The sequence below is a fragment of the Crocodylus siamensis genome, chromosome 9 (genome assembly GCF_052110815.1).
Source record: "Crocodylus siamensis isolate JL-2025a chromosome 9, ASM5211081v1, whole genome shotgun sequence".
In the NCBI taxonomy this organism is placed as follows: Eukaryota; Metazoa; Chordata; order Crocodylia; family Crocodylidae; genus Crocodylus; species Crocodylus siamensis.
The window spans coordinates 7,644,476-7,658,989 of NC_143403.1; the positions used below are offsets into that span (position 1 = coordinate 7,644,476).

Sequence of the window (14,514 nt, forward strand, 5' to 3'; positions counted from 1 at the left end):
GAGAAATACATTGCACTTTAAATTACACCGCAACTTTCAAATAGTTTAAAGTCTAATGAGGTTATTATTTCTCCAGGCTAAATGGAAGCAGAAAGATTGTTGCTATCCATTTCTAAATGGGATTTCAAAGAAAGTAAAGTTGAGAAGTCTGAATTAAGAAGAACAAAGCAAAGCAAAAAGGACCTTTTTCCCTTCCACATTTTTTAATTTCTGCTATTGATAAACTGACTTTGGTGATATCTAGATATACATCTTGTTACGTATAGATAAGAAGACTATATAGATAAAGCCAGAGGTTCATGTCTTCCAAAAAGTAAGCTGTACAAATCAATATCCAATACAAGAATTTCTAACATTTTAGCAACCCCTTTCTACTGGAAAGGTTGTGGGACCTTTAAAGGACCTTGGTCGTTTAAATTTACTTCATCATTTGTCAGAGCTACCACAGCTGCAAAGCAACTGGCATTTGCCAGGTATAAATCCTGAACATTTTCTCAGATGTACAAACAAGCTGAGTAACACTAAAAATGCTGCCATGCTTATGAATCCCAGAATCTCTGCATTATATTCCTAAGAGTACTCTGAGACAAACTTCTTGGAAATGAACCACCGATGTTCTTTTTTTGCATGTCTTCCCCCAACTATGGCATTACCATTTTGTTTTAAATATTATTAATGAATGATACTTCACAACAACATGTAACCTAGTAAGGTTACATATTACATTCAACATTTTTCAATAAGGAAAACTCAATTAGAAAAATGACACTACAAAAATTGAAAAAAGTGTATCTAACAAGTTCCTGCCTAACTTATTCTGTGTCAAGGGCAATGATGGACTGTTTCCTACCCAACAGTTAGGACTGCAGAGCAGCAGTGACACTGTTGCAAACCTCTCCCCCACATGCTCTTACCAGGGATTACTGTTAATCAGACTATTTCCAGACTGGCCACGTGCCAGAAGTTGCTATCAACAATTTGGAAGAGGCTGCTTTTGTATTGTTTGCAAAAAATCCAAGAACATGTTATTAACCTCAGTCTATTCCCCTAAAATCTGTTATGACAGCCAAACAAATGACTAACAAGTTTACAAACTTTCTTTAGGAGTTTAAAATCAAAGAGATGTTCAAGCACAAAAGTTAAAAAACAATTCTGCTTATTTTTTCCTGTAAATTTAACATGGTTGCCTTGAACTTGAGGGCAACCAAGAGCAGAACGAGATTCAGAATCTTAACTACACTGAAGTGTATTTTTAACTCTAAAACTTCAAACCATTTTGAAAAGTATTCTCAAAGATTGAAAGAAAACAATCAATATGAACTTATTAGCGTTGTCTCTAACCTGTATCAAGATCTCCAATCACATAAATACTGGCCCCAATTGGTACAGCTCCGTATACAAAGGAAGAACTGGTGGGGATGCATAAATTCTGATCGTTTAGATAAATCCACCTGCAAAAGAGGGCAGTTTTAGTGTATGGATTAATATGCAGGACAAAAATATTTGTAAGTTTTTTCCAGCAGTTTGACTGGCTGTAAATAAAAGCGAAGTCATGTAAAATCTTTTAGCTTTTAGCAGAGACCTGCACTGGGAATTGGGGCCTCCAAGTCCCTTAGGCCTGGTCTACACTGAAAGAAGTGATCTTCAAAGGCCTTCTAGAATAGCTCCCCACGGGGATCCTTTGTTCTGGAATAAAATCACTCTGAATGGAGTAACTGTTTCAGAATATTTTCCTCTCATGTTCCCCTTCCCCTCCCCTACTTTGCTATAAAGGCCCCGCACAAGGGAGGTTATTTTGCAATTGCCATGATACTCAATTTTCCTCATACAATGCAGCCCTATTTTAAAACGTGGGCCAAGACAAAATATCATCATTATTTGCCACCAGTCACAAACACCTTGGTAAACACACTCGTTAATTATAAGGGTAGGTTCTAATGATGTGAGCAGTAAGTTTTAAAACTTCTCTCTTATAGGAATACAAGCATCAAGTCTTTTGGGAGAGGGAGTGGTAGAGGAGTGCGCAAATTACTCAGCCAAAAGAGTTCAACATCTTCTCAGGTACTGAACAATTCACTAGATCCAAATTAAACTCATTTGAGAGCTTCTTTTAAAACTATTTCTGCACTACAAGGCTACACAGACTTTTATCCAGAGTACGTTTTTACAGCCTAGGTATAAAGCCCTGTAAAAATACACTTCCAACAGAACTAGCTGTTCAGTTCCAAGAGCTGCCCCACAGTACAAGTGGGAGTCGAGAGCTGCTGCATCACATCACCTTGAATTATGAGCCCTCTTCAACCGAGAATTTAATTCCTAAGGTCGCGTCCAGATGAGTGCAGACGTGCAGCATGTGGTGCTCCCATCCTAACTCACCCCTAACAGACTAGCCCTCAAGAGCTCGTACAAGCAAGACCCTCCACTGCAAACAGGCTGCTCTCTTCTGTATGCAAGTACCTCTTAGTTTTTGCCAGTTCTATATCTTTGGCCGTGAACGAATGGTACTGCTAAGAGCTATCAAAGCCTGGGGGAGACGGGCAAGGAGCTGAGGTACCACAGGTGAAGGAGCTGGTACCTGGTGCATTTCAGCTGGTTCTCAGTTGAAGGGTTTGGAGCCGGAGGGTGCTCCTGAAGGCAGGAGACCACTGCAGGAGTGTCTCACAAAAGGCACATCTGGCCACATCCACAGTTGAGACAGGCCACAGCATGACAAATGCAGTGTTACTGCTTTCCTCACGTGCCAGGCCAGCACAGGCAGTCATGCCAGTGAAAGGAATGGTTTTCATCAATGGCCTTTGCCAACTGCATCATGCACCCTTCTGGATTTGACCTTCTGAGCCGTCCATGCTGCCGGCTGAACAGGTTCCAGACTGGCCAAGTGCAGGCGTGCAGCTCGCGTTTGCAGATGGGGGCCAATGTGAAAGGCCACGCTGCAGCTGCAGGCGTGTACAAGTGGTGATACATGCACTGGTGAGGAGGGCCTTCTAGCATGGCCTGCAAGCAGCCCAACAACACTGAAAGACTGCCAGTGAATCGGCTGTTGCTTGGCTTGGCAAGGCAGGCATCCGTGAGATAACTGTATATTACAACTAGACAACAACTGAAGCTATAATTGCTAATGAAAAAACTCATCCCCTTCCTGCCCCTCACCAACTTATGTACTTTTCAGGAATGCTTCCAGCAGTTCAAGCTAGGAAACAACAAAGGCAGGAAGGGCAACGGGTCACGTTTCATCAGCTTTTGGCCTAAGCTTCAGCTTGCTGTAAGTTGACCATTTGCCTGCTGTTTGGGCAGTAAGAAAATAAGCTATACCAAGAGATTCACAACCTTTACGAAGGAGAAAGAACTGTTTAGAAAGTCTGCTCTTCTGGGTGCTTATTTTCTGCAAATGGTTCTGCTCAAGTCAGATCCAAGGAAAAAGAGGTGACAGCTTCTTTTGCAGCAGGAGACAGAGTTGATATAGTACAGCATGTAAAACTAAAATGTGTTTCTGTCAAAGCTAACACAGGAAAAACACTTAAGCTTTTCATTTTTTAAAGCAGTAAGTGAATACAAAGAGATGGCAATCTAAACAGCAGTAACTCGTAAAGCAAAATGGGTGTTTCTAATGCTGAAGGAGAAGTGAGATGCAGAATACAGAAACCAAGCCATCAAGATCTGCTACCTAAAGTCTGCACTCAGTGTGGAAGGAAGGCTTGCATAACAACTATTAACTGAGAAAGTCTCGATCTAATTTGACTTTGGGGTAATCGTTTCATCCCTCTGTGCAGGGGCAGATCCAGGATTTACTGAAGAAGATGCAGCACCCTGCCCCTCAGATCACAGGGGCTGGAGGTATAGCTGGCAAGGAATGCTTGGGAACAAGTGCACGAAGAGGGGCACCCACCCCTGCTGATCTCTGTTGCTGTCCTCAGCTGACTTAGAGACAAGGGGAGAGGTGGGGGCAGGAGGAGCAAAGCCATTCCTGCTCTGCTCCAACCAGGAGCTGAAGAGAGCAGCTATATAGAGAGCCAGGCTTGGCCAGGGACAGCAATAGTGGCAGCTAGTTTCCTCCTCTAATCCTGCCTACCTCCCCTGCAAGTGTTCCCTGCTGTCAAGGAGCAGGTGCTGGAAGGAGGAACTTGTGCATTGCTGTTGCTACCTCCCACCAAGCCCAGATCCCTGCAAAGCCACCCCTGCAGCCTAGGGCAGGAGCAGCCCTGGGCCCCGCCCCCGCCATGCTTTGTCAGCCAGGGACAGCAGCAGTGGTGCACAGGTTCCTCCTTCCTGCGTCTGCTCCTGGCCAGTGTTGGATACCAGCACTGTGGGGAACAGGTGGGAGCCAGGGGGAACTGGGCAGGTACAAGGCATTGCAACAAGGAACTGGACCACAGTTACAGTTATCCCCCACTGAGCCTGGCACCCAGCACAGCTACACCCACAGGTGGAGAGGCTCTGGGGTTTCCCGAGCATCCAGATCAGAAACAGAAGAGGAGTATGTCCTCACTGGATCTGCCCCTGAGCCTCTTATGTCAGCATCTTAGGAGACACCTGCATATTAAAGGAAGCAGTTTTTTGGTTCTAAATATTTTGTTGCAAGTTTTTTTTCTTTTTAATCTTCACACACATTATTCAAATGGTGTTTGCTGGGTGGCAGTTACTTACAGGAATCATTTTTGAAAAACTGTTTGGCAAATTATCACTTCTAAAAATAGCACAGCCCCTGCCTAAGAAACTTAGAGATTTCAATCCAGATGTTTTCCATACAGTTTAGGCTGCATACATAACACGTCAGTAAAATGCAGCAGCTTCTAAAGTCGAGACAAGAGTCCAAGCCGCCAGCCAAATCAACTTCCTCACAGAGTATTTCACAATATGCTGGAGGAATAAAGACCTTTTTTGGGGCAAGATTTAAAGCCAATTTGTACTCCCTGATGTTTCATGAAAGTCCCGAATATTCAAGCTAAAGGTGGCAGATTCACCTTTCAGTCCATTTTCTGGAATGACGACCTCTATTCTCCTCACTTTCTTCTGACACACAAAGGTCAGAACAGCAAGTCGTCCAATTGATAAACCCCAGAAGCATGAAAGACTGAGCTGACACGATTGGGGTTTCAGTAGGAGCTCCAGGCACTTAAAATCTGGTGTCTGAATCAAAGACAAATCTAAAAATGGATCAAAACCAGTACACACCAGAACATAGTGCTTAAACAATCCATAGTCTAAAAAAAATTTCCTATATATGGTCAGCCAGAATTCAACTAAATGCTGAGATCAGTGTCAAGCACCTCATGTGGTGTGAAGAGATCTGAGAATACTGCCAATCATTTTAAAGTTCATAGTAACTGATAGAGGTAACCTGGAGGGGAAAAAAGCCACCCGCACTGAAATCATTTGGGTTAGCCGAAGTCAGAGTGAGGTGGGTTAACCAATTAAGGCCTCGTTCCTGGAATCCAATCAATGCCAGATCATCCAAGAGCCCAAGTTCTTGGGTAATAAGATTTAGGATTTAGAAGGATACAGAAGGTGTGAGAGGGATGCAGGCAGCTATCATTTCTAATCATGAACGTCTATTATAGCACTTATAAGTAATACTTGATGGCCAAGCTCAGAGCTGGAAATCTGGCAATAACCATTAGTTTCTAGTCACATGAACTTTGTGACAGGTAGCAGATGTTGAAACAAACAGATAGCTACCTCAATGTTCATGACACACATACTGAACTCTGCATTCCCATTTCAGTCAGAGCTTGTAGGCCAAGACAGGCAATGCCCTTTTCTTTGCTACTCTGTTAAACTCATTTCGGGGCCCAGTCTGAATGTGCTCTCCTGCTATGAGAGTATCAATGAAAACTTACAAATACACCACCTAATATTCTATGCATGCTTAGTCATACGGCAAAGTGCAGAAGGGGAAGCCCCTATTAGAAACATGAGCAAAGGTGAGATGGTATGAAACTTTAAGTCCATATCCTGTCTACAAGATGTCTAAGTTTATGCACCAGTTCGCCCAAATGCATGCATGCGTGCCTTGGCACAGAACAATCCTATTCTTCCTCAGTAAGATGCCCAGCTTTCCCATTCCCATCTCAGCATGCAAGCGCAAAGCAGAGTCAGTTCCAAGCAGGAAATGTTAGCCTTTGGGGGTGTATCTGAGCTCCTGTGTCGGTCTCAGGGCTGTGAGAAAGTGCTTACTTGTGCATGAGCTGGATCCCAACATGGAGAGAGATGTAAAGCACGACAGACAACCCATCCACCTTTTATCCAATAGCAGAATTCTGACTCCTGCTCCCAATGCTATTTGCATTTCGTCCAATGACTATTTCACGTAAATTGCTTAAAAATAGCATTGGAAGCAGGGGACAGAACCCAGGCTTCTATCCCTCCCTGGAGATGGCTTCCTTGCTGGAAGCATGTTCTCCTTTTGATCCCATAACCTGAGCTTCTTTCTACCCACCAGCTGGTTTCAACAGAAGGAATGGAGAATGCCCTCACAGCCTTGTTGGGAATGCTGGCCTACGGCATCAGCACATAGCCTGATAGGTGGGTCACTTATTCTGGGACGTGGGAGATGCAAGTTCAGGGCTGAGCACACAGCGCTCTCATTTCCTAGCCAACACCCCTAATCACTGGGCTTTTTGCCAAAAACTAAGTGGGTTTTATTTCTGCATGTGTGATCTTAGCTCCAAATCCTGCTTGGTGCAATTCCCTCCTGAAACCAAACTGGATTACAAACTTTGGGAGAAAGATGCCGAGATAGCCATTCTAGACTGCTTCTCAGCATGTGCGATAGATACAACCAGGACAAAATGGAGGTGCCTGATGAACCTAGGCATCTTAGTGCACTTACACACATGCAGGGAGAAGATCTGATTAATCAAGTCTGCTGGTGCACGTAAATTGACACACTCTGGCAGCCTTGCGTATCATGTGCATCAGCGGCGCAGTGTTCCTCCACACTGAGAAAATGGCAGCAGTATGCTTTGAACTAAAACATGTTCAATGAACTTTAGTTCAAAGTGTACCACCACCATTTTTTCAGCGTGGGGGGTGCACTGCGCTGCTGATACATGCCACGTGTGGGAGCTTTTTATTAGCATGGCTTGCTAATTAAAAGCGCCCAGCACTGTGTCAGAAGCATGTATAAAAATGCCCTTAACGGTTTTGTGCCTGCTGAGTGGAGGGAAATAGGAATGCACTTGGTATCCAAGAGAATATACGACTTAGACATCTTAAAAGGAGAAAAAGGACTCGGGTTTACTTTTTATCTATATCACTAATTGGCCCCCCATAGTTTAGTACACCAAAAGAGCCCAAATCAACAGCTAATACAAACAGCCAAAAAGCTTTCTAGAAGTACACACTAGCGTATATGTACTATGTTGAAAGCTCTCTACTGCTGCACCATATACAACAGAAGCATCCTAGGTCATATGGCATACCCCCCATCCTTGTGCTATTCCAGCTTCACTCAGGAAAGACGTGTTTCCACTATCAGTGTACTTTAATTAGACAAAAATGCCGATGTATACTGCCTTTGTCTCCTCTACAGGAAGTACGACTTTTTGCAGAGAGATCTTCAAAAGGTATGCTGTTTCCTTGACAACCCATTATCACCTACATCATATACTTGCACAACACAATCTATTATTGTGGGAACAAATCAACAGTCCTATAATAAAATTAGTATTAAACAGTTAAGGTACAGTTTATAGATTACATAGAAGTAAATTGTTCTTATCTGTATGCGTCACAAACTACACACTACATACCCAGTTTACTTTAGGAGGAAAAAGTGTTACTGGTTTATATGGTGTTACCAAAATGCATGCAACAGACAACATATAATATGATGGGGACAGACGGAGTTCACTTGCAAACAAAGCAAGATACATAATAAAATGTTTTAGCCATGGTTTTGAGAGACAGAATATGGCTTCCTACTTAGTACCAGTAAGACACCTGGAAGATTCCCATTCTTTAACGGTATCCAATGTGCCTTCACTTCATTAATAGTCTGTGGCAAGTTTCAAAATTTATATGAAGTAATATGATCCAGATATCATTCTGCCAAGAACATAACCTCTGCTTAAGTTTTTATAAAGAGTTCTGCCTTTGGCTTTTAATTGGAGTCCCTTTATAAATAACACTTTTACAACAGATACAACTCTCCTAGACTATAACATTCTTTTAATGTTGAAGATAAATTACGTTCAAATTACATACTCTGAACATATCCAATACACATGAAGATTGCTTATCTTCATAGCTATGATCTAAAATAGTAACACATAAGATGGTAATACAGCACCCTCTTCTGGTAAGCACCATTGTACAAAAATGCTACCACTCCCGGTACTGAAGCTACCATATATTCCAGCAGAGGAAGCAGAAGTTATGAAGTGGGAACGATAGCATCTGAACTCAGCTAATAGGTCAAATTTTCATCCTAGTTTTTACCAATTCTCCTTTTCAAAGGTATAAGGGGAGCTAGGCATAGTTTGCTCTTGTACTTCGTCCCACTTCAAAACGAGCCCCTGAATATACACTTAAATCACGTATAGTCACAAAATCCAGAAGCCAGTGTTTGAAAGTGTGGCCCTGGGGATTTACTCAAGTAAAATAAAGATTAACTTTTCTTTTTAAATATAAGCCTCAGATTTTTTCTTAACTGAAGCCAGTTTAATGGAAGATTGATAGTCAAGGTATTACTACTTTGCTCTGTCCTTTACTGGTTTCACAAAAAGTCATCTTATTAACTTTAAACTACTGTCAATTACTGTAAGAATTTGTAATTTGCAAAAATGTTAATCACTCAACCCAAATTTAAAACTGTCTGTTCTAAACGTGTGTGTGAAAGCCACTAGGTGGCAGTGATAACTCCTCTGCAACCAAATTTGGACAGGTCAGAGGTTCCTAATCTTTCTGGAAAGTTTGATACATTAAAATCAACATTGCTGGAAGTCTTAAATTACCACATTAGCAAGAGATTTTTTTCCCCCTAATGTTGTATAAAAGCATCATGGAAGCAGTGGTAGATGGTAGAAACTGTCAATGTAAAACAGCTGAGACAATCAGCTATTAGATAAAAACACAAAAAAGCCCCACTAACTTGCCTGATCTATAAACATTTGTTGGGTGAACTGGGTCCAAGTAATGTGCTGCCTCTTCTGGGCATGCCTGGGCTGGCATGGGAGTGCACTGAGTTTAACGTAAAGTGAGTTTTTGTTTTTGGGTTTGTTTGTTTGGGGTTTTTTTATTTAACATCTCCAAACAACTACTTATACCTAACAACCAGCATTTTAGTGCCACAAGAAGAAATATTTAGGTCTCAAATTGAGGCAAAAAAAAAAAAAAAAAAATCAACAAGATGAATTGACATTTGTTGAAAAGCTGGATGCGTTACGACACTCTCAAAAGGGAATAAAAAAGATAAAAGGAGCAACTGAAAGAGAGACATGCTCCATCTACAGCCAGAACTAGTTACCTTTTAAATTCATCATGATAGAATTCGGATTTGCAGGTCACCATCTCGCTGGCCTGATTATCATCACGACTTCTGACTCCACCAAACACGTACAGTTCTGACGCAACTCCACAAGCTACTGCTCCAAATCTGAGGGCCAAAGAAAGGAAACAAGCACTATTAAATAGATCCACCCACATCCTTCCATGCATTTCCCTACTTGTTCATATTCAAATGCTCAGATCAGGTGTTCAGTAACATTTAGGTCAGTGCATACATCATTGTCCAAAAAAATGAACAGCACCAATTTTTCATTCAAGGACAAAGTCCTAAATTTCAAGCTGGTAGGAAGTGCAATCCTGACAATGCCATTTCTGTTTTCATTGTGCAGAATAGCAGGAATGTTTCAATAGCCAGCTTTGGGTTCACTGTGCAGAGAAGCACTCACTGTTCCTTGAGAGCAAGTTATTTTATGCCATGGAGTTTGGTAGCCAATAAGAGCCCAAGGCACTCTTCCAGCCAAAAAATAAATAAATTAAAGATCCCACCAATGCTCGGTCCCAAGCCACGTCCACATTCCCAGGCTACATCCCCAGCACAATAGCTCCATGTTACCGTATGACTCAGGAAGGCAGGGGAATCCACCTGGAGGTCTGTCTAGCAGCATTAGTTGGAACTGCTTAGCAGAGTTACAAAAGAACCAAGGCATCAAAGTTAAAATGATTGCACATGTTGATTACTGAATCCACACCACTGCCATGTAACCAGCAGTGCTAAAACTTGATTCGTTTCTTTAAAAATGGAAGTACCCTGGGGTCACGTTTGTATGGCCTTGTTATTTTAGAATTTAAATGACACATCCTACTAACCTGGACGTGCATTTTTACTCACCTTCTCTCTTTCAGGGGACAGATGGCTGTCCACTGCTGAGTCCTAGGGTCATAACACTCAACAGATTCAAACAGTTTTCCATAGGAGCCTCCACCCATTGCATAGATTTTCTTCTTCATAGCTGCATAGCAGCCAATCTTTAAAAAATAATAATAAAATATATATATATATATATGTTGAAACCTACAGAATCCTGTTAATGGAGTACCTTCAGTATTTTAGATGAGACAGTAAAAGACTCAAAACTCCAGGTTTAGGCAACTTCATTAAGGCACATTCTGAGCCACATGAAAAATTAATTTAAGGACGTAATTTATAATAATACTGTGTCAACCTTTCCTCAAAGGGAAACAGCTATAAGGATGTTGAAAAAAAAGAGAATAAAGACAAGTTCAAATGGACTTGCCTCATTTTCATTAACAACTACTCTATATACATAGTAGAACAGCTGTCCCTGAAAACTGCCCCTTAAAAATCCAAGGCATCCCAGCTAGTGTTAAATTTTTGGTGGTGACCACAACCTATAACAGCTCATTAACTTATGAATGTGTGACCAAAGGGTAAAAAGTACAGCCAGAGTAAAGTTAAAGCAATTTTCACAGCCGGCTGGAGGCATTAGGACTGCTAGTCAGTTTATACAAGGTTTCCCCTATTTTGAAAACTCGTTACTTTTCATAATCCCCTCCCGCTGGAGAATTTGCAGGAATCAGAGTACTGATAACACAAAAATAACCTCATTGCTACATTTTATTTAGAAAATGAAGTCAAATGATCTAGCCATAATAAATTCGTTCTTAAATGTTTTAGTCAGCCTGATATAGATGCAGTAGCCTTTTCTTCAAGTGTGGCTGCAAGTAGATTTTAAAAAAATTCAGGGTGAATAAAATAAGATTATCTCAGCTTGTTCTGTCCTTTCACAATGACATTTTGCATTAAAAACACATAGCACAAGTTTCTTCCTTCTAGTATTTTAAAATTAATTGTTGATTAAGTTTGCATTATGGAAAAGCAGCAAGGTATACCCATAAACTGCACCTCAAACAAGACAGTATAAAAAATTCTCACTACAGCAGCAGTTTTATTTTGATGAATAAAAAAGAAAAAAAAAACAAAACACACTCTTCCCCTCTCGCCATCAGAGGACTATTTGGTTTAAGAAAAAGTTGTAACAGACAGTGCAAACAGCTCAACAGGATTTTTTAGAAAAGTATTTATTGCTAAAGTGTAACTTATTATGCTATAGCTCGTTACCTTTCTAACCATGGTTAAGTCTGGTTGCTTGTTCCATGTCTTGTTATAAATGTCATAACTCTCCATAGAGATGAGTTCCCTTTCTCCATCCTCACCTCCCAGAATGTAGATAATTCCATCAATTTCTACCACACCAAAATTATGTCGTGCCTACAAGAGACATCAATAAATTCATGTTGCAGTGATGTTCACAAGTTCACATCCTGCCTACCGTGCTTGTAACTGCAATTTGCCTCCATTAAAAATAAAGTTACAATAAAAGGTATCCTTCTCCAGAGCAAGTTTTATCCTTTAATTTAAAGCACAGGTCTCTGGTGCAGTCCCTTCATCCCCATTAGGATTCTCCAGTACATAAGTATCCTATTTATACCTACTGACATGCACACAAGCTTTCTGCAAAGGAGAATAAACCCACAATACTAAGGGTACTTTCTGAACAGAAATGAAATTCTGCATTTCACCTCTAAAGTTAGCTCTTTGCTAACAAACAGGTGTTACCTAGGGGCTGCAGTTATTACTGATCCAAACTTGGCAATAAAGAAATGCACAAGTATGGTGATCTGCACTATGGCTTCTGAAGGCTTCACGTGACTGGAAATTAACATCAGTGTAATACTGCTGAACCCATTTTATTAAAGGAACAATAAGTGTTGACAGTTAGGTAGCGATCTTGCCTCATTCATTGGTGGCAAGGAACTCCACGAATTGGTGTCTGGATCGTATTTTTCTCCAGAGCTTAAAGTTTCCTTATTTTCATCTTGACCTCCAAGCACAAACAAGAATCCTTCTGCAAAACAAAGCACATATGGCAATTTTAAAGTGGTAGTCATACCCGTGATTGTGACAAGGCATTAAGGTACATCTTGGAATAGCACAATTAAAAAAAAAAAAAATAGCACAGATCAGACACCGGACTGGCAAAGGTTAGGGCTGTGTGAAGCTTCAGGTTTTGATTTGATTCGGAGGCAATTCAGTAGCTGAATCCAAGTCAATAAAAAGGTCCAAATCGATTCTGAAGTTCTCCGAATCTTTTCCAAATGGACTCGGAGAGCTTTGGAGATTCAGGCAGTCCTCGCTTGCTGATGAAGGAAACTGGACCCCGACTCCATGCTGGAGGAAGGGGGAAGAGGATCGTGAGGGGACCCTCATCAGGCCCCATCCCCTGCCTGCTCTCCCAGCCCCAGCTCTTTAAAAAAAAAAAAAAACAAAGAGCAACAAAAAAAAACAACCACAAAACCAAAAAACCACCCACTCACCGGCTGCTGCCAGGCAGGGGGGCCCCCATCTCTGCTGTTCCCCACAGCCCCATACTGCGTGGGGGGCTCTGCCACAAGCCCCGAGACCCCCACCCACTCTCCCAACCCGCCCATGGCTGCCCTGCCCTGCCCTGCCCTGCCCCAGCTCCCAGTTCTATAAAAAAAGCCTCCACTCACTGGCTGCTGCAGCAGCTGTCGAGGCTTCTGGGGGCTTGTGGCAGAGCTCCCTATGCAGCATGGGGTAGTAGGGATTACCCCCCACCTGGCAGCAGCTGGTAAATGGGGAACTTTAAAAAAAAAAAAAAAAAAAAAAAGAGCCAGGAGCCAAGGCTGGGTGGGGCAGCCATTGACGGGGCTGGGAGAGCAGGCGGGGGATATGGCCTGGCGGATGCAGAGATTCGGCAGTGGCTGAGTCTCCAGATGAGATTTGGCTGAAATCATCTTGGGACGGCGATTCGAATCACTGAAATCGAATCACTATCCCCCAAATCCAAAGCAAAATACTAACTGCTTCACACAAGCCTATAACGCATGTCCTTTTCCCCCCAACATAGTTCATCAGAAACTATAGGTCAAATTCAGCAGCACAGTGCACCAGGTGCAACCCCAAGTTATTTAAAATAAATAAAGAAGACATTCCTGTAGGGACAAAAGTAGCAAGCTGCAACAAAGTATCACTGTGCGATTTTCAGATCTTCAAAATCTGATGGATTCACCACAAAAAGCAGCAGTAAAGGGATAATTTGCATAGAAATCAACAGGCTTCAGTCCAGTTTGCTGTTGGAAGGCAAATTATCTTACAAACTATAACTGTTTGGATAGCATGGTGAGCTTACATGCCACTGGCTTTTCCTTGAAGTGATAACGTGTCCCCGCTTACCTGCTGAAAGTACTCCATGGTTGATTCTTGGTATGCTCATAGGGGCAAGTTCAATCCAGAGCTGCCTGTTCGGATCATAAAGAGGGCACATGCACCTCATCACTGATGTTGGTTTCCGTGACCTGAATAAGGATAAAAAACTGGTGTTATTTTTACTAGTGTTATAACATATTTTAGAACATATTCTATCTATGCTATAGCTATGCTTATGCTAAGCTGCCATTTTAAACGTACTTCTATTTTGTCAAAAAAGAAGCAATAAGGGTGTGTGTGTGTGTTGTGGGTGTATGATTACTAGTTGGATAATTGCAACAGGTATTAGATAGACTTGTACAAAATATTTGGAGTAAGCAGAGATAATTGTAAAGATAAAGTGCAGGTGGCGATCTGAGAACGTGGAGATGATATAAATAAGAACTGAAAAACATACAGATTAGAATACAACAACAATACGTAACCGGTAACACAGTCCGAAAGATGAGCACAAGTAAAGAATTAAATGGTGGTTGGTGAAAGTCTCCAGGCATTGATCAAAGTTTGCCCCATGGACATAAAAGGGCAGTGAAGGCCCCTCTCAACTGAACGTCGCCTTGCAGAAGCCTGAGACTGGCTGCCGCAGCGTGACTCCAAGTGCCGTGGATAGGTGACTTGGTGTGAATGAAGTATATAGCGTGAATGAGTAAAAGCAATTCTTATATAAAAAGCTGCGACATTTGCCTCAGTTATCCATATATTATGCAACAAACTTTGGTTTGCCGAATCCATGTGTTGGTCATTTATCCAATACTAGC

The 14,514-nt window shown here is 41.8% G+C and overlaps 1 protein-coding gene across 1 annotated transcript in view; it reads right to left on the bottom strand.

Moving 5' to 3' along the window:
- GAN (gigaxonin) overlaps window positions 1–14,514 on the bottom strand; it is a 54,603-nt gene that overhangs the window by 14,607 nt on the left and 25,482 nt on the right. Inside the window, exons 5-10 of the mRNA XM_090062842.1 lie at window positions 13,724–13,845; window positions 12,262–12,374; window positions 11,588–11,737; window positions 10,337–10,473; window positions 9,467–9,595; window positions 1,342–1,451 (exon numbers count right to left, since the gene is read on the bottom strand). Of these exons, the coding sequence (XP_089918968.1) occupies window positions 1,342–1,451; window positions 9,467–9,595; window positions 10,337–10,473; window positions 11,588–11,737; window positions 12,262–12,374; window positions 13,724–13,845 (761 nt within the window). The remainder of the gene's footprint in view (window positions 1–1,341; window positions 1,452–9,466; window positions 9,596–10,336; window positions 10,474–11,587; window positions 11,738–12,261; window positions 12,375–13,723; window positions 13,846–14,514) is intronic.